Genomic DNA, 19,864 nt, shown 5'->3' with positions numbered 1-19,864 from the left:
TTATCGGTGAGGAAGATAGCATTACACATGTTAAACAATGACAATGAGCTATGCTTACTGCCCTACAGCTTAATTCTTTTAAATGTAGGGCACTCAAATGTAATATTCATTTTGCTAATAGTTTTAATTTTTTGCCTCCACAAATTTTTTCAGGGCTTCTTAGGAAGAACTTGGATAACTATATATATAACATGAAATCCTTCTTTATCTATGATAATTGTTACAAATGTATCATACATTTAAATGGAAATTATGAGAATTTGGTGTGTTGCAATCTATATTAAATCTTAATTATCTTGTGTCTTTCTGTCTGTAATAGCTTTTAAAGTCAGAAGAAGATGCCTCATATAAACCTGTGAAGAAAGCCTGTACTCAACTTGTTGATAATCTAGTTGAGCACATTCTTAAATATGAGGAATCTCTAGCAGGTAATGTAGTTACTTACTTATAATCCAAAAGTATTCCTGTATCAGACACTAACGTTTTTAAAAATCTATAGTTCTATTTAAAAATGATAGTTGTGAATAAGTTAAGGAGTGCAGAATGTTGTTTTAAGACTTGACAAGAACATGGCAGGAAGCTTAAGAGGGACCAATTCAAATTAGAAATACCGTATATTCCGGCGTACAAGACGACCTCTGATGTTAAAAAACATCCCCCAAAAATCGGGGGTCGTCTTGTACGCCGGATGCCCCGCCGCTGGAGCCCCTCCGCGGCTTTGAAAGCCTCGGGGGAAGCCGGCGGCGGGGCATCCCAGGCGCGCATGGGCTGCCCCCCCGCCGGAGCCCCTCCGCGGCTTTGAAAGCCTCGGGGGAAGCCGGCGGGGGGGGGGCATCCCAGGCGCGCATGGGCTGCCCCCCCGCCGGCTTCCCCCGAGGCTTTCAAAGCCGCGGAGGGGCTCCGGCGGGGGGGCAGCCCATGCGCGCCTGGGATGCCCCCCCGCCGGCTTCCCCCGAGGCTTTCAAAGCCGCGGAGGGGCTCCGGCGGGGGGGCAGCCCATGCGCGCCTGGGATGCCCCCCCGCCGGCTTCCCCCGAGGCTTTCAAAGCCGCGGAGGGGCTCCGGCGGGGGGGCAGACCATGCGCGCCTGGGATGCCCCCCCGCCGGCTTCCCCCGAGGCTTTCAAAGCCGCGGAGGGGCTCCGGCGGGGGGGCAGCCCATGCGCGCCTGGGATGCCCCGCCGCCGGCTTCCCCCGAGGCTTTCAAAGCCGCGGAGGGGCTCCGGCGGGAGGGGGGGGGGGGCAGCCCAGGCGCTCCTGGCGGCTTTGCTCCCGGTGCCTCTGGTCTGCTGGGGACCATCTCCAGCAGACCAGGGACACCGGGAGCAAAGGAGGCGGAGGGGCGCTGGGGTATAAGATGAAACCCTATCTTTTAATTAAAAAGATAGGGGGTCGTCTTATACACCCAGTCGCCCTATACGCCGGAAAATACGGTAAGGCACAATTTAACATCAGAGTGGATTAGCTGATTGAATAAACTATCAAGGGAAGAGTTGGCTCCTCGAACTCCTGATGTATTCAGAACAAACTGGATGGCTTTTGTGAAGATATAAAGAAACAGAAATTATTAGATTTAATATAGGAATAATTAGGATAAATTTAATTACCTGTGATGTGCCAGATCTCAGATTAAATTTGCAATTTTTTTCTCATGACCCAGTTGAAAAAAATTGTTGATGCCAGTGACTCAACATAATTAAGTCTTTTGACTAGAGTGCGGGCCCAAGAATGGGGTCAGAATGAGGGTTTTGGGGTGCAAGAGGAGACAGTGGGTTTGGGAAGAGCGCAGGGCTGGGACAGCAGATTGGGGCATGGTCTTACCTGTGGCTCCCAGTCAGTGGCTCAGTGGGGGTGCTAAGGCAGATTTCCTGCCTGTGCTGGCTCTGTGGACTATGTTGCACCTCAGAAGGAGCCAGCAGCAGGTCTGGCTCCTGGGCAAAGGTGCACAATTGGCTCTGAGTACTGCTCTCACCCACGGGAACCAACCTCCGCAGTTCCCATTGGTGGAACTTGGCATCCCTGTGGCTCCCCCATCTAGGAGCCAGACCTTCTGCTGTTCACTTCTGGGGCACAGCATGGTACACAGTGCCAAGACTGATGGGAAACCTACCTTGGCACTCCTGCACGTTGTCGAGTCACCCAACAGCAAGGCAACCCAGTACCGGGTCATGACCCTTACTCTGAGAACCACTGGACTAGGTGATCTAATAGTACCTTCTAGTCTTAAGCTATGAATCTGTTATGTATGAACAGTATAAATTACCACAGGTTATTGTTTCATCCACACATGGTTGTCATAATGTATCCTTTTTTAGCATTGTTTTACCAAGCAGTGTGCCTGATATGTCAAAGATTTTAAGAAATGACTTCCTCTTGTAGCTATTTAGAACTCCTAAATCTTTGAGTAGCTAACTCCCATTTGGGATAAATGGTAACTTTCACTTGTGCATTTTGTGCTAAAGAAAGTTTAGATGCATATTGTTTAACATTTATCATAAGTATACATTTCAACTACAAGGTTTTATCTTTAGAAGTCTCTTAAAATTGCAAATTTCATTTCTCATATTTTTTCATAAACAGTACAATTGCTTGTTACAAAATTACCTAATGTACGATATTCAAGTCCAACTTGCAGCTTTTGATACAACGTGAAGTATTAAGAGATTTTGTTTTGTTAGAGTAATGGGGAATGTTTTGGATTATATACACAATGGCTGTAGATGTTGCTGCACATACTTCATTTAGATTGTGTTCTCTCTCATTTAAGTGATAGCCAGGTCTAATGGGTTAAGTCAGTGCCTTCCCAACTCTGATTTGCTGTGTGATCTTGAACAAGTTACATAATCTCACTATGCTTTCATTTGCCTTTATCTGACACGTGGATTTTGTTATGTGATCTCTCTGAGTTTTGAATAATATTACCAAAGCTATTTGACTATATAAAGCAGTATAATTGGTTAATAACAGTACTATTATTCCTAAACCGGAAACTTGGTTAGACTGATCTAAGATTATAAATACATATCCATAGATTAAAGGGATGAGGAAAATCCTTAATAGAACTTGTGGTTCTTAAGTCTTTCCTCACAAACATTGAAAATATGAAAATACAGCAGCCTACAAGCTATATAAGTAGTTGTAATTCTGCCTCTGTGTCCCACAATCTTATCTAGATAATAAAGATACATCTTTAAAATTCACAGCTAATTGATATATTAATTCAATGAATGCTTTTCTTTGCCCTGTTCAGCTTGCAGACATAAACCATACCCACCATGGTTTGCACAGCAGAGTATACATAACATAATCACAAAGTGTATATAAGGCCAGATTCTCATTATATGAAGATCTCTGTACACTGTTCTGGAATTTTACAGTACTTTGCGTATTTGAAAGGCCACTTACACTGCCAGAGCAATGTGGAAGAGCCTTAATAGAAACCAAAATAAGGCATAAGGTGTAAGATTTCTAGAGCTGCAAGAAGCAAAAATACTCAAGATAGAAACAGGCTTAAAGATTTGCATAATTCTAAATGTTATATGAAGGAATGATTGTGATTAGGAAGAGATATAGATGCTTTGTATTTATTCAAATATAATAATGCTTTCCTATTACAAGCACACCTTTGATGATCCAGTAATCCTTGTACATCAGAAACAGTAATTTAGTGTCACAACCTATTAATTAGGTATATTTTATCATCTATATTTAACAGATGCAAAAACAGAGGGGTAGAGAGATTAAGCTTTCTGGTCAAGGTCACACAGTATGTGTCAAAGTTTAGGACGCGTGTTATATGAACCACAATTTTTTTTCTTTTTTTAGTTTTCCTGCCACCTACTCACCTCCTCCCTTCTTTTCTTATACAGAAGATCTTGATGTTGCTGTTTTGGTGAGGAAAGGTGAACCTCACAAATAAAGAGTTGATGTAGTGTTCCAGAGTGCTTTTAGATCCTTGAATGAAAATTTTTGTGTACATCTCCACAAGATGGCTTAACTGGGACTTAATTCACTAGATCATTCCATAGGGTTTGACAGAATGAACCACTTCAACACAGTTATGAGTAAGGACGTTACCTAAATAGTGCAAGGGGATTACAAAGAACAGAAATTAGACAGTTTACAAGGGAACTCACAATCTACTGCAGTTCAAATCCAGTAGCAAAAACATCCAAAATTAATCATCAACTTTCCCAAAAGTGTTAGAAGGCACACTCATAATCACTAGCTAACCTCATTAACCAAGCTACCTGTTTTACATTTTTTGGAAACTTTTCAGTGACCTAAAAATAAAACAAATTATTTCATATTAGGAAAGTTTTTGTTATGAATCCAAGTTTTGTTTGCATTATTCTGTTTTACATTCATTACAGAATCATTGGCTGAGCCTGTGGCCTGGAAAAATAAGTGGTTTAAAAATTAGTGGAAACTTCAAAGGAGCTTTACTTATTATTTTGCATATTTCTTGATAATGTGCTAGCATTTTTGTCTGTGAATCCAAGTTTTCTTATCTAATGAATTTATATGCTATTTTTTCAAAGATACATTATCAGTGAAAGTGATTTTTATATGCTGTGTTTATTTACTATCCGTTTTTGTTATTGACAGAACAGTCCTTGATTTGAATATACTTAATATATTTTCTAATTTTTGCAGACTCTGACAACAAGGGTGTGAATTCTGGTCGCTTGGTAGCTTGCATAACCACTTTGTTCTTATTCAGCAAAATCAGGCCCCAGCTAATGGTCAAACATGCCATGACCATGCAGCCATACCTTACCACTAAATGTAGTGTAAGTATAGGAAACTAAAGTCTTCTTTCATCAAAATAATTATGGAAGTCAAGGGTTATCTTAAATGCATGATGAAATTGAGGGTGGGATTGTTTTAAAAAAAAAGTAACAATATTTTCACTACATGGCTGTTTTCAGTCCTGAAGATATGAGAGAACCTTTTGTCATCCTTAGAGCACTAAATAAAAGTGTGCTTTTCAAAATTATTGGATACAGAGAAGTCTGCTTTACATTTTCTTTTTTCTCAAAGGGTGAACTACAAGAACTTGGTTAAACATTAAAAGCATACTTATTTGTAAGATTTAAAAAAGAAAATAAGTACCAGAGTATTTTATTTAAAGTGTATTTAACCTTTATTTTAATAAAATTTACTTCCTGGCTTTGTATGCCCCTCAGCAGAAAACTGACCAATGTGCAATTATAATATTTTCAATAGTCATCCAATTTTGCAAAAATACCTAATGCAACTATTCCCTTTTAAAGTTCAAACCACTTATTCACCATTTTGTCTATATATGATAGACATTCAATTTTATGTATCTATCATGTTAATTTAAACCTTTTATCCTATTGATGTTTCCAATTACCATAAATACATATTCAAGCTTAATGTTGTAATTAATAACCATAAGCTAGTTTCAATCATTTCACCTCAATCATCTTTTTTTCCTAAAGCTAAAAATTCCAGTGTTGTCAGTTTTCATATGTAAATGCCATTCCCTGTCTTTGCTTTACATACACATTGCTGATTATGGTAGCAATTTGGCAAGGAACCCATTGTGAGTGTTGCTGTTTCTATAAGGTTTTGTGTAAACTTCTACAGTAAATTCCTGGCACCCTTGAGAGTTAACGTTAGCTCTGTCACTAACTTCAGAATTTCTATTCTGGTCTTTTGATCTGAGAATACTTGTCATTTTATCAGTCATTAATTATCTCTAGGCCTCTTCCCTATTCACATGCTTGTGGATGGAGAATATCATGATAGCAAGACTGTCATCTAGCAATGTCTGCAAGTACTTTTGGTATAAGATTAGGTGTAGTCTCTTCTGATTAAACAATATACCAAGCTGTACTAAGTAGGGTAGAGGGATTTAAATGCTGCAATATCTACTCAGTGGACTGTACACAAGCTTCCTATGTGCAGCTTCAGATGAATTCTAAAATTTATTTATAACACTCTACCTGGTGATTATAGCATATCCCATTGTGATTAATGAGATGCACATTGGGAAACTGTAACTTCTAGTGTCAAAAGGTTAACAAAACATTTTAGTGACTGTGAAGTGAACTGGCAATTATTACTTGCTTTGAGAATTTCTTCTGTGGATTCCTCACTTGTGACGTGTATTCTTTTTAGGCCCATTAGCTAGTAATCTTTCATCAGATCAGTTCTTTTAATCATGGTTTCTGAAATGCCATAAACACTGTCTTTATCTATACTTGTAATTAAATCACATTCATCCCCAGTTCATCTTCATATCTTGCTAGTACCAGATATCATTCTCTAGGGCAGTGACTCAGCTTTTTCCAACTATTCTACCCCTTTCAGGAGTCTGATTTGTCGTGGCCACCCCTAAGTTTCTCCTCACTTAAAAAAACTACTTGCTTAGAAAATCAGACATAAAAATACAAGTGTATCAGCACACTGTTACTGGAAAATTGTTTTTTTTTAATTTTAACATAAAATAAATCAACTAGAATATAAATACCGTATTTATAGTTAGTATATAGAACAGTATAAAACAAATTCATTATCTGTATGAAATATTAGTTCTTAATGACTTCTCCAGTGCTTTTTATGTAGTCTGTTGTAAAACTAGGCAAATATTTAGATGAACTGATGTATCCTTTGGAAGACTGCTGCATATACCCAGAAGTACACATACCCCTGGTTGAGAACCACTGCTCTTGGGCAGACAAGCCAGAAGAGTTTAAAAATTCATTCCAGGGCTCCAAAGAATAGTCAGCATCCAAAGCTCTACTTTGCCTATGTGAAATATGCTCAAGCTTCAAGATGGAACAGCATGTACTCTGAAGTATCGTTTTTGGGTATATTGGTACAAACAACTCCAAATTTCTTCTCTTTTCAGGGCTGAAATAAAAATTTTGATTTCATTCCTAACCTATCATGCTGGCTATTCCCTTCTCTTAGAATAAGATTAGGTTCAGGTTCCTCTATCTTGATTGAATTTAATGCAGGCTTCTTTGCCCTTTTAAAGTCCCTACCAACTGAAGTTTCTGCTAACATTTTGAAAATCTATAACATTTTTTAATCAGAGGAAAATAATAAGAAGCTGTTTAATATGTTGCTTGTATTGCTGAGTAGCTTAAATACATATTTTATTTCATCCTGTCTAATTTCTAAAAACCAAATCTTCCAATTTGTCAGAGTTCTCTTTCTTTCCCCTTTGGGAACTTGCCTTTCAGTCCTCCTAGATCTTCCCTCTTCCCATATGTACCTATTTCATGAAATGTTATCTAATATTTAAATTGACAAAATCTAGGTTGCTCTGTATTTCCTCGTTTGTGTAGGATTTCAGCATTCCTGTTATGCTTAACATATATTATGAAAAGTTTTGTAATAATTAATTGAAAAATAATAATTACCAAAGATAACATTAAGAATAGAACAATTATTCCACTGGGACACACTCACTTTGTTGAAAAAGTATTGCATTAGTAATTAAAAATGTCAGTTTAAACTTGATGTTAATAGTATAGCAGTGCTTTTAATCATAGTAATAAATTTGTATTGTATTTAAACTTTTAGCCACATTTTTCATAGGGAAAAATGCTACCACAGTCTAAGGATATTAAAATGTGGTTATTGGGCTAATTGTATAGTCAGTATGATTTGTATCGACTATACGATTAGGCAATAGGACCACTCTGCAGAGTCACAGTGGGAGTAGCTCCAGGAGCTAGCCTGAGCTAAGACTGAGCAGTCCTAGCTTATGCTGGCTCCAGGAGCCACCCACACTGCAGCTCTGCATTTTAAATGTATTAAGAGCAGGGTGGTTCACGGCTCTTACTACATTTAAAATGCAGAGGCACAGTGATTAGCATGAGCCAGGACTGTGGGCAGCCCTGTCTGTTGCAAATGGGCTGGTGCTAGAGCAGCTCTTGTTCACTGTGAGCAGCCCTGGCTGCTCTGAACAGGGATTGCTCAGTGGCAGCAGCTCCTGTCTGCGGGGGGTGCCCAGCTCCCCTCTGGGTGCCCCGAGGACATGGGCTGCTTCGCAGAAGCTTCCCCTAACCCCTCTGCCACCTCTGTAAGCATGCAACACTCCAGAGACAGTGCTGGGGGGAGCCGGCTTTTCAGTTGTCTTCTCTCCCCTCCCCCATGTCTCTGATAGAGGCAGCAGAAGGCGGGAAGGGGAGGGAGCAACTAGTTGAATCACTGGTTGACTATCCGATAAGCTTGTGCTCATTGGATAGTCAACTAGTTGCTTACATCCCTGCTGCATACACACAGCATACTTTACAGAAAAGTTAGATCTTTGATTATCAGTGTAGACTTTTATCGAACAAACTGAGGTTTATTAATGAAATGAAATAACATTAACATTACTTAACTCTTACACAGGAAAATGTTGAAAATCTTTAATCATTGTAAATATTCTTCTTACAGACCCAAAATGATTTCATGGTGATCTGCAATGTTGCAAAAATATTAGAGCTGGTGGTGCCACTGATGGAGCATCCAAGTGAGACCTTTCTTGCCACTATTGAGGAAGATCTCATGAAACTTATAATCAAATATGGCATGACAGTAAGATTTAATTTCTACTTTTTCATTTAATGTAATAGTTTTTGTTCAGTTGGATCTGGAATATGGAGAAATTATTTATTATGAACTCATGAATATTTCTTCCCTATTAATATTTGAACAGCAATTATGAAAAGCTGGCTATCCCTGTGGTAGTTTAAATGGCCAACTAACTTTCTTGATCTACTGGAGTTTGTGTATTTACAGTTTTAGTTATTCACTTGGACTGAGATTTTCAGAGTAGTCTTGAAGATCTAGACCTTTATCTTCCATTTGTTTTAAATGAATAAACTGTTTTTATATTTCTAAACTGCTCAGAAAATCTCTCCTGACTTCTAAATAAATGGGTATAAATATTTTCTGTCTTATTTTCAGGTAGTGCAGCACTGTGTGAGCTGTCTTGGGGCTGTGGTAAACAAGGTTACTCAAAATTATAAATTTGTGTGGGCCTGTTTTAATAGATACTATGGTAAGTTAAATGTGAGAGCATACTATTTTTAAACTATTTTATAAAAGTTTTGGTTATGCATGTCATTTCAGGAGTTTAGTATTTGCTATGATTAAATCTTTTCTCTTACTTTAGGTGCACTTTCAAAATTAAAAAGTCAACACCAAGAAGACCCAAACAGTACTATACTTACAGCCAATAAATCAGCACTCCTTAGATCTCTTTTCACTGTTGGAGCATTGTGTCGCCATTTTGATTTTGATCAGGAAGATTTTAAAGGCAACAGTAAGGTAAAATATACTGCGCTTGCTAAATGTCTTAAGTTTCATATGTAAGGTTAAAAAAATGTAACTTGTAAATAGAACAGAATAGTTTTGGTAATTTTAAACAGTAAAGAGAAATCTTCACAGTGAAACCAGACTATACTTGTATTTCACAACAATTTATTTTAGTTTGGGGAAGCTCTGGTGTCAGTGGTATATATTACACTTTGCAGTTAGGTTTTCTATATATTGCTTTAAGTGGAATCTAAAAATTAGCTGCTTCTCTTTGTCACCAATATTTTTGTTTTAATTTTGCTAGGTTAACATTAAGGACAAAGTACTTGAACTGCTGATGTATTTTACAAAACATTCAGATGAAGAAGTACAAACAAAAGCCATTATTGGTCTAGGTAAGAACTACTAAATTTTTTTGTTTTTACTTAAATCAGTAATTGTACCTCTCAAGGGAATAGTATGTATACTTTTGTAATGAAAAATTTTGTTCATTTAAAAAACTTTGCCATCATTGAAATCATTTTAAAGGGATATGTACCTAACTATCTGCAGTTTTTTATTTCTTTCTGAATTTCAGATTTTTTTTGTCCATAGAGATCTTAAATATACTTCCCTACATGTCTGAAGATATTTGAACATAGTCTGTAGCAAATTGGTTTTTAAAAGGAGATCTTTATTTGTATATAGAATTTTTACAGTCTTCAGAAGCATAAGATTTCTACACTAATGGTACCATCATTTTTCAAAATGAAAGTATTTTATAAATGACTACTTCTTTAGTTTCATACCCCCAAGGCATGAGATTTGAAAGGTTTTTAGCAATCCAAAAACATCTGGGAAAGTCTCAGGTAATACAACCATGGGTCATATTATCATCTGAAGTCAGTGGAGTTATTGCAGTTTGCTAAGAAGCTGAGATTCTTCCCCTTAGATATAAACAGGAATTTAACTAACTTAGGCTCTGACAGTTCCTTTCTGGATAATAGCCAGCAAGATATTTGCCACTTCTTGCAAGGTTTGACTTGTGTACAAGTATCCAAGGGTTGGCCACACTCTTTATGCTTCATATGTGTACTTCCATAGAAGTATGGAAATATTAAACCGTTACTAGCAGACAAAACATAACCTCTTAAGATTAATGTTTTATACAGCTCTTTTAATTACTTACACGAGCCCTGAAACCGTTATCTTAAAAATACCGAAAGAATTTATATTCAGGTGGAGGAAAACTAAAGATGAGGTAATTGTTAAAGAAAATTGTTAGATAATGAATTTTCCCTCATCTGACACTTTTTGACATAGTAAGCAATAAGATAAACTTCTTAGAAAGAAAAAGAAGAATTTTCCATGGAAATTGTTGTCATAGAATTCATTTAAATCAGTGATTGGTGGAAAGAAAGTGATACCATAAAAATAATTATTTAAATTTAAAATCTCTTTCAAAAAGTAGATCAGATTTGCTTAGAAAAGATCAGGTAACAACATTTGAGTGCACATTCATGCAGTTATTAATTATCCCTTCCAAAGATCATCCTTACCCATTTTGCTTTCCTTTTTTTCAACCATTAAATGAACTGAGCTCTTTCCTGAACTAAGTCTTTTTTCTGTACTAACTTATCTATGTGCAAAAGACCAACTTTATTGAATCTTGATTTTCTTCATTTCAGACAATCAGCCCCCTTCACTGTCTCATGCTGGGTTTTTCCACACATTTTCTTTCATTCTTCTATTATTTTTATTATATTTTTTGGCACATTGTAGTTTTTTCTCATTAAAAATCTTTAACACCGGTGGCTAGGAAGAATTAAAGGGATATTCAAAATCTGCCATTCTTGAAAGACACGGATCAACAAGATATAGGACAAGTAAACCAAGTAATGATCTAAAATATGGACATTTTCCCAGTCTTCTTCATGGGAAGCTGCATCCATGCCACTTGTAATGCTGTGTGAAGTTGTAAATCCGCTACTCCAAACACACTTCTCTCAGATGGTGTCTATCATTCTGGATTAAAATTGGGAAGAGGGGGGTGAAAGGTGATAAGAAGAAAAGTCAATCCTTTTACCCCTCACACATGCACACACAACAGAACAAAAGCTATCAGGTTTCTACATTTTGGGCAGGGGGATGGAAGGAAAGCTGTTACATGGAGTCACTCAAAAGAGCGTTCTCCGCCGGTTTATTACTCTATACAACGTCCTATATATACACTCCCAGTGTATAGTGCTCAACCTGGATCCAACCCCGAGTCCGGGGCTTGGCCATCTTGCCCGAGTGACCCCCAGTCCCCACGGAGTCTCTCTCTCTTATCGCACGAGCACAACCTTTTGGTCCTTATACAAATCACAGTCCCCACTTGTCCACGATTGCCAATCTCCGGCCTCCAGTGGTGGAGTAGGGGGACCCGGGCCCTCCCTCTCCTCTGGGTCCTGGCCCAGAGCCTTAAGGTGGGGTCACAGCTGCTCCCCTACCTGGTTGATGGGAAATCCTCCTGAAGCACGTCAATCTGTGGGCCTAAAGAGCCCTGCCCTGGGCCACTTCCTACTCTTTTCCCCATCCCAGGGCTCTTCCAATTCACTAAACACAGTGCAGCCTTACCCTCAGAGTGTCCCACCACATGGCTCGTTGCAGTAGTGGCTCTGGAGTCTCTCATTCCTCTTCCCCACGTCCACTCATGCTGGGGGGGGGGGTTCACCTTCCATCAGTCCCTCTCCCCGGGCTCTGGGGTCAGTCTCTCTTCCCTCCTTAGCGTCCCCCGGGTTCACCTCTCCCACCGGACTTTCCCGCAGACACCCCAGCACGGTGCTGATGTCACACCGGGTCTCCTCCCCCTTCCCGGTGTCCGGCGGGTTTAAATTGCTCGCCCGGACGCCCTGCTGGCATTGCAATGCAGCGTGCCTGCCCTGTTCTGCACCAACTGTTCCACCCTCCCACTTTGTGAGCCCTCTTCCCCAGATGGACATCTGGGAACAGGCACCGCATCGCTTCCGCCCTGATGACGGCACTCCCCACAGCACTGGGATGGAACCGGCATGAGTGCGGGGTTCAAGTGCCCCGTCACAAAAGCAAACAGTTCTTTTCCTTTATAATAGTTTTCAATACATGATTTTAGAGTTTTTATGTCTAAGTCTCAGCGTTCCTACTTGTGTAAGATTGAGCAAGACCTCAGACCTCTATTATTTGAGGGACATGTAAAATTTTCCCATTTTATAAATTGAATAAATGAGTGATTTCATGAGGTCACTTCTAGCAAAGCTGATAATAAATTCATTTAGCCATGCAGTATTTGAGAATTAATGTGTTGTGCATTTGACTGTGTAAGCAGTAGATCACACTGCCCTTTACAGCCTGGAATAAAACCAAGAATTCATGATTACCCAACATTCTTTTATTGTGTTTCCAGTTTTGGAGTGACTCTTTGAACTGTATTTCATGTATGCATGTATGATGGCAGACTTTCTAGTTTACCTTGAAAAATGTAGATACAATAATTGCAAGACAACAAGTGGAATCTTTTTTTTTTTTTTCAGGGTTTGCATTTATTCAACACCCAAGTCTAATGTTTGAACAGGAGGTAAAAACTCTGTACAACAGCATTCTGTCTGATAAGAACAGCTCAGTAAACTTAAAAATCCAGGTGTTAAAAAATCTCCAAACCTATCTACAGGAGGAGGATACACGTATGCAGCAGGCCGATAGAGAATGTGAGTGATGAGTGTGGTATTAAACATTCAAAATCTACCTTTTGTTATGCACAAAGGGACATTTTGATTTAAATTTTCATACTTTTTTGTCTAATTTTTCATGTGCCACAAGATAATGGAGCAAATAATTATGGAAACCATTTGCAAAGAGCTGAAGATAATAAGATGATAAGTCAGCACTGAATTATCAAGAACAAATTGTGTCAAACCAAACTGATAGCTTTCTTTGACAGCATTATGAGCTTTGTGGATAAGGGGAAAACTGTAGATGTGAGATCTAGACCTGTGGCATCCGAACAATTCTAAAGCTACAGCAAACTAACCACACTAAACCGACCAAATAGCCACATGTGGCTAGAGGCTAGCATGTTGGACACCACGGATGTAGACTTTTTAATGCTTTTGATACAATCTCACATAACCTTCTCATTAATAAACTAGGGAAATACAGCCTAGATGGAGCTATTATAAGATGGGCACATTAACTGTTTGGATGAATGTTCCCAGAGTGTACTTAGATATGGTTCACAGTCATGCTGGAAGGACATAAGAGTTGGGTTCCACAAGGATCAGTTCTGAGTCCTGTTCTGTTCAATATCTATCTTGATCAGTGATTTAGATAATGGCATAGTGAATTTTGTAGATGATACCAATCTGAGAGGGGTTACAAGTGCATTGGAGGACAGAATTATAATTCAAAATGATCTGGACCCACAAGTTAAATATGCGTCAACAGTGTAACACCGTTGCAAAAGCAAACATCATTCTGGGATGTATTAGAAGGAGAGTTGTAAGCAGGATGCAAGAAGTAATTCTTCCACTCTGTTCTGTGCTGATTAGGCTTTGACTGGAATAGCTATCCAGTTCTGAGCCCCACATTTCAGGAAAATTTTCAGAAGTCCAGAGAGGAGAAACAAAAACTATTAAAGGTTTAGAAAACATTACCTATGAGGGATAATTGGAAAAAATTGGGTTTGGGGGTAAAAGAAGACTGAAAAGGGATATAACAGCTTTCAAGTACCTAAAAGGTTGTTACAAGGAGGAAGGAGGAAAAATAATTCTCCTTAACCTCTGATGGCAGTACAAGAAGCAATGTGCTTAAATTGCAGAAAGGAAGTTTAGGTTGGACATTAGGAAAAATTTCCTAGCTCTGAGGGCACAGCAGGGCTAATGCTGAAATAAGCTGTGCAACTTCAGCTATGTCAATTGCATAGCTTAAGTCAAAATAGCTTATTTTGGTTTTTGGCACTGTCTACACACCAGGATGTCCAAGGAAAAGCACTCTTCCTCCAACTTCCTTTACTCCTCATGAAACAAGAGTAACAGGAGTCAGAGTAAGAAATCCTCCAGCTCAGCATTATTTCAACATCATGTTGAAATAACTGCTTGTAGTGTAGACAGAGACTATGTTATTTCAGAATAGTATCAGTTATTCCAAAATAACACTGCTTTGTAAACATGCCAGAGTGGTTAAACACTGGAATAATATTCATAGGAAGGCTGTGGAATCTCCATCATTGGAGATTTTAAGAGCAGATTAGACCTGTCAGGGATGTTCTTATTAGTACTTGTTCTGTCATGATTGCAGGGGTCTGGACTTGCCCTCTCAAGGTTCCTTCTAGTTCTCTGATTCTATATATATATTAGAAAAAGATTTCAGAGGTATCTTTTATACACAGCCATACTGAGAGGCACAGCATAGAGAGTTCCTTTCTTAAGTTCAAGTTTTAAGTTGATGGAAAAAATGCAAAATGTGCAGTACTTAAATTATTGCAGTTAAAATAGTGACTTACTGTTTGTTACCCAATTCCTTTCTGAAATTGTTAATTTTCAGGCATAATAAAAGAAGAAATTTTCAAGACTGTTATGGTACCACTCTGAGAATGACATGACATTAATTTAATTACTCATATAGCTGCAACTTAAGTATCTCATAAAGAATATGAAGACTGGTTTGTGTCGAGAAAGTTAGTGGTTGCCTGAATATCTTGACACAAACAATTGCTTTTGTTCCTTGCTACAGGGAAGAAAGTAGCTAAACAGGAGGATCTGAAAGAAATGGGTGATATTTCCTCAGGGATGAGCAGCTCCATCATGCAACTGTATCTGAAACAGGTTCTTGAGGCTTTCTTTCATGCACAGTCCAGTGTACGCCACTTTGCTCTAAATGTCATTGCACTGACATTAAACCAGGGCCTTATCCATCCGGTTCAGGTATGTAATGATAATACGTTGTGTTTGTGTGTGGGGGAGAGGGGATTCTTTGTTTGTTTGTTTGTTTGTTTGTTTGTTTGTTTGTTTGTTTGTTTAGGTGTGTGTGTGAGGAGGGGGGTTATGCAAAAGGATGTCAGATTTTCTTGTGGCTGCTTGATAAACTTCCAGTGTGTGTGTTTGTCCCCTGTCCACCTAAATCTGTTAGAATAGTTGCTTCTTTTGGGATGACTTGGTATGTAAAAACAGAATTTCCAAACAACAGATCTCAAGAACTCTTCTATATTGAAAGGCAAATGGCATGCCAAAGACTAACCTTTTGTTGGCTTAGAAATTAAATTAGAATTTACATTTAATAAGTGCTGCTTAAAAAATATGATAGAATGCACTTGTTTCTTTTAGAAGTGTCAGACTTCAGTATTCAGGCATACTTACATCCATGGTCTGTCATCTTCAGATTCCTTTCATTATATCTTCTTACCAGCACATTCCTCTTTTTCCCCAAAATCTGCTTTTACTTGAAGTTCCAGAACTAATGGCAGAGCTATGCATGGTTTATTTTCCAGTAATATTCTTCATGTATGAATCTTCACTAAAGAGTGTTTTTTGTTTATTACAGTGAAAATTCATAGGTCTATGGCTACCAAGGGAAGACTAATTTACTTACATACAGGCAGTCCCTGGGTTACATGGATCCGACTTACATCGGATCCCTACTTACAAACGGGGTGAGGCAACCCTGCACTAGCTGCTTTTCCCCCTAGCAGACCAGGGAGACACGAAGCTAGCGCCCCACCCAGCAGACCAGGGAGACGTGGAGCGGCTTTTCTCAGCAGACACCTCAGCTTGAGAATAAAGGACTGAGGGAAGTGAGGTGTGGGAGAATAAAACTGAGCTCTGGAGAAATGTTTGGCTAGAGTTTCCCCTACAATATGTACCAGTTCCGACTTACATACAAATTCAACTTAAGAACAAACCTACAGTCCCTATCTTGTACGTAACCCGGGGACTGCCTGTATATCCATAATCTCCCACAGATTCTTTCTTACCCCCCTTTCTGTTGTGGAAGACTTCTGGGTAAATCTTGAGGAGATATCTCAAGTCTCAACTTGATAATTCCCAGAACAAAGTCTGTAAAAGTTTACTTGAGACCCATATATTTAAAATATATTAATAGCTTCCAGGTTTCAGTCTTGCAATGAGACAAACTAGTGGACCCTATCTATACTCAGAAACTGAATGCGAGTTCAGCAAATATGTTTTCTAAATTTTTAAATACCACTTCCAACTGTTGTCAGCACCTGGTGTTGGCAAGACATTGATGTTTCAAACTATGTTGGTAAGTTGTAGTCAACCTTAATCACCTGGATCAAGGACCCTGGGACTGGCTATGAACATGTTTTGAAACACTGCTATCTTTGTCTCCAGAGGTGCTAAACGGTGTTTAAAATAGATTAACAAATTGCTAAAAACACCTGATTTTTCTAGTGTGGGGTTCTAGAGCAGCTGTAGCCAACATGCGGCTCGCAAGCTGCATTTGGCTTTTTCCCCCCAAAAAGTGCAACTCGCGAAGCCACTCCTGTGTGCCCCCTTCCTAAACGGTCCCTGCTCCCCACCGACTCCCCTCTCCTCCTCCCCCCCGGCCTCTGGCTTCCCTGTGCTTACCAGGTGGGAGCTGCGAAGTTTTAAAAATGGCGCCCAAGATGGTGGCGATCTTAAAGGGGCAGGCTCCTTTTAAAAAAAAATTTTTTTTTACATGTTTTTGTTTTTGCTTGACAATTCTGTTCTGGGGGGGTCTTTGTTTTTTTGCTTGACAATTCTGTTCTGGAGTTTGTTTATTTTTTGCTTGACAATTCTGGTGCAGCTCTTCACGTTTTTTCCGCCGCTCTTTTGGCTCTCTTTGTTAAATGGGTTGGCCGCCCCTGTCCTAGAGTGTATTCCAGTGGAAGAAAGATACTGGGAATACCACCTGTGTCTGGAACAGATTTTATTTTTTTACTGTGCTGGTCTCCTTAAGTCAACTCTCCTCTTGATAACTTGTGCTATTGCATTAAAGAAATCCTGAGGCAGTAAGTCACATAAGGTGCTATATTCTAGTTGTTCAGCTACTAACAATTTAACATAAAAAATAAGGTGAGATAAATATATGCATAGAGCAGTGCACATACGTTTTTGGTGTATAATGCCTTTATATATTTTCATCTGTTTTTTTTTTGTTGTTGTTTTTTTGTTTTTTTTTCTCTAGTGTGTGCCATATTTAATTGCTATGGGCACAGATCCAGAGCCTTCTATGCGGAACAAAGCTGACCAGCAGCTGGTGGAAATAGACAAAAAATATGCTGGATTCATTCATGTATGTAATTTTAACATTAGATAACTTAAAACAAAATGCTGATTCTCCGCTCTCTCAAAAGTCCGGAAATGTTCAAGTCCAAAATGCATGGATTGGAGAATATGGTTGTGAGGCATTTGTCTATTAATTCTCATTGTGTTGGGGAATTTAGGTTTGACTTACTCATCTGAAATGATAAAATTATTAAGGAGCAGCTCTTTGAGTTGAGTGCTCATGTCCATTCCAAAAGGACGGGGAGGGGAGTGCACATGCATGTGCACAGTCTATGGAAAGCTTTTACCCTAGCGGTATCTGTAGGGTCGACTGTTAAGCCCCTAGCATGGCGCCACTATGGCAGTGCATTTAAGTCATAACTGACCCCCACACATATCCTCTCAGTTCCTTCTTACCGCTCATGACAGTCGCTGGAGCAGCTTTGGTCTCATAGCAAGCTTCTCAACAATCTTAGTGTTTATGGTTCTCTAGTTAGATATTTGGTGTACATAATTCTAATAGTTTATTGGGGTTTTCCCCACACACACTTTGGCCCCTTCTTCGGAGCTTGCTGCATTCTCAAGAGTTCAAAGTCTGTGAGAGCTTTGGCATGCTTATGCCTAAAGGTGACCCTCATGACAACTTCCTTAAGTGTCTGGGTGATGGACATCAAAGGGACAAATGCCCTATCTATAATAACATTTGTCCTTGAACAGTGAAGGAGAGGGACCACCGCCTCAAGCGACTTTGGTCCTCAGCGCCAGGGCCACCCTCAGCACTGGTGGTGCACAGTGCCCCCATGTGACCCAGCACCAAAATACACTTGGACTATAGGTACCGCTTCTCCCATTATATGAGATTACGCGTGTGGCATGGATCACAGTCCAGATGCTGATCAAGAAGAGAAGCAGATAGAGGCCTGTAACCATAAGGTCCCTAGTTGGGTGCTCCTGGCACAGGGGCACCCACATGGCATTGCTGTTCACAACACCATCAGCTTCAGCCTAACCATTGAGCCCTGTGGTTGTAGTCTCCCCATGAGGATACCAGTGAGAGCAGGACAATGATCTTCCATTGATGTCAGACACCTTCAAGGCTGCCAGGGACCTTATTGAGAAGACATCTTTTGTGTCACTGATGCATGGATAGTCACATGCCCTACTGCAGTCGAGAGCAGCACTGCACCAAGCCTCACAGATGCACCAGAGTTGGCACTGGTGATGGCCACTCCATTGTCATCAGTACCGCTAATAACTCAGATGCCAGTACCATTGACTGCAGCTCCGGTACTCATGGCACCGTTAGGTCGGACACCAATGCCTATGGCACTGATAACTGTAGCTGTGGCGCTGATGCCTATGTCACCATCAAGTGCAACACATTGCTGACGGCACTGATACCTAGAGCACCAGTGGTGATAGCCCTGTTTATGATGGCGGCACCACTGAGGCATTACCAGGGCAAGACAGCCACACTTACCAGGGTCTCAGCCTCTTTCTCGTACCATTCCCTGGCACCATCAGGGTTGGCATCCCTCTCATCCAGCAGTGAGTACTCATCTGAGAAAAGTCATTGGTCTCCTCCCCCAGTCAGTTCTGTTTGTTACTCCAAATTTCATTGGGGGCCACCCCAGGGTTATACTCATATGGATTTATTAGATGAGGAATTAACAATCCACTATAGAGTTAAAGTAAAAGGGATTGAGCTGTCATTGAATGCAACTATAGGGTTAAACTCAAGGGGAACCAGCTATCTCACTCACACACAAACACATTCATTTATCCATTCACACACATTCATTTATGCTCTTAAGCACTTTTACACTTACACAAGCAAAAGGTTGAAGAGTGAGCCAAGGCATATTGATTCCAGAGGTTTGCCTCTAGCTATTGATCCCAGCTGGCAAGCTGATAAGAAAGAGCTTCTGCCACATGCTCTTTCCTTTTGTTTGGAACGGGACAGCTCCTCTCATGCAGGTAGGGTCTTTCTTCCATGTTCGTTACCGAGGAGCATGCCCAGACCTCCCTTGATCCTGGTCCTTTGTTTGCTTAGAGCAGAGGTTTCTCTGTGATTGCTTTAATTAGTGTCTGCCTGGTTCCTGGCTCTACGTGTTTAGCCTTGCTGTTTCCCTCACCCCAAACACTCCAGTTTCTATTCACACACCTATTCTTATCACAGGATGGAATGCAGCTTAAAGCAAGTTACAAGCAAAAACAAAGATTACAAAATTTCAAAGCTCAACAATCACCAAGCTTTTACAGTAAGATTCTGAACTTATCATAGAATAATAGGACACTAGAACTGGAAGGGACCTCAAGAGGTCATCGAGTCCAGTCC

General features: G+C 39.8%; 1 protein-coding gene across 8 annotated transcripts in view; it reads left to right on the top strand.

Moving 5' to 3' along the window:
* Positions 1-19,864, top strand: part of NIPBL (NIPBL cohesin loading factor) — a 312,487-nt gene that overhangs the window by 276,999 nt on the left and 15,624 nt on the right. For all 8 annotated transcript variants that reach the window (XM_075932528.1, XM_006139460.4, XM_006139462.4 and 5 more), the window contains 9 exons: positions 320-428; positions 4,655-4,791; positions 8,423-8,563; positions 8,936-9,029; positions 9,144-9,298; positions 9,591-9,681; positions 12,817-12,990; positions 15,014-15,204; positions 17,447-17,554. In XM_075932528.1, coding sequence (XP_075788643.1) covers positions 320-428; positions 4,655-4,791; positions 8,423-8,563; positions 8,936-9,029; positions 9,144-9,298; positions 9,591-9,681; positions 12,817-12,990; positions 15,014-15,204; positions 17,447-17,554 — 1,200 coding nt within the window. The remainder of the gene's footprint in view (positions 1-319; positions 429-4,654; positions 4,792-8,422; positions 8,564-8,935; positions 9,030-9,143; positions 9,299-9,590; positions 9,682-12,816; positions 12,991-15,013; positions 15,205-17,446; positions 17,555-19,864) is intronic.

This window comes from Pelodiscus sinensis, chromosome 6 (genome assembly GCF_049634645.1).
Source record: "Pelodiscus sinensis isolate JC-2024 chromosome 6, ASM4963464v1, whole genome shotgun sequence".
In the NCBI taxonomy this organism is placed as follows: Eukaryota; Metazoa; Chordata; order Testudines; family Trionychidae; genus Pelodiscus; species Pelodiscus sinensis.
This window is presented reverse-complemented; position numbering and strand designations above follow the sequence as displayed.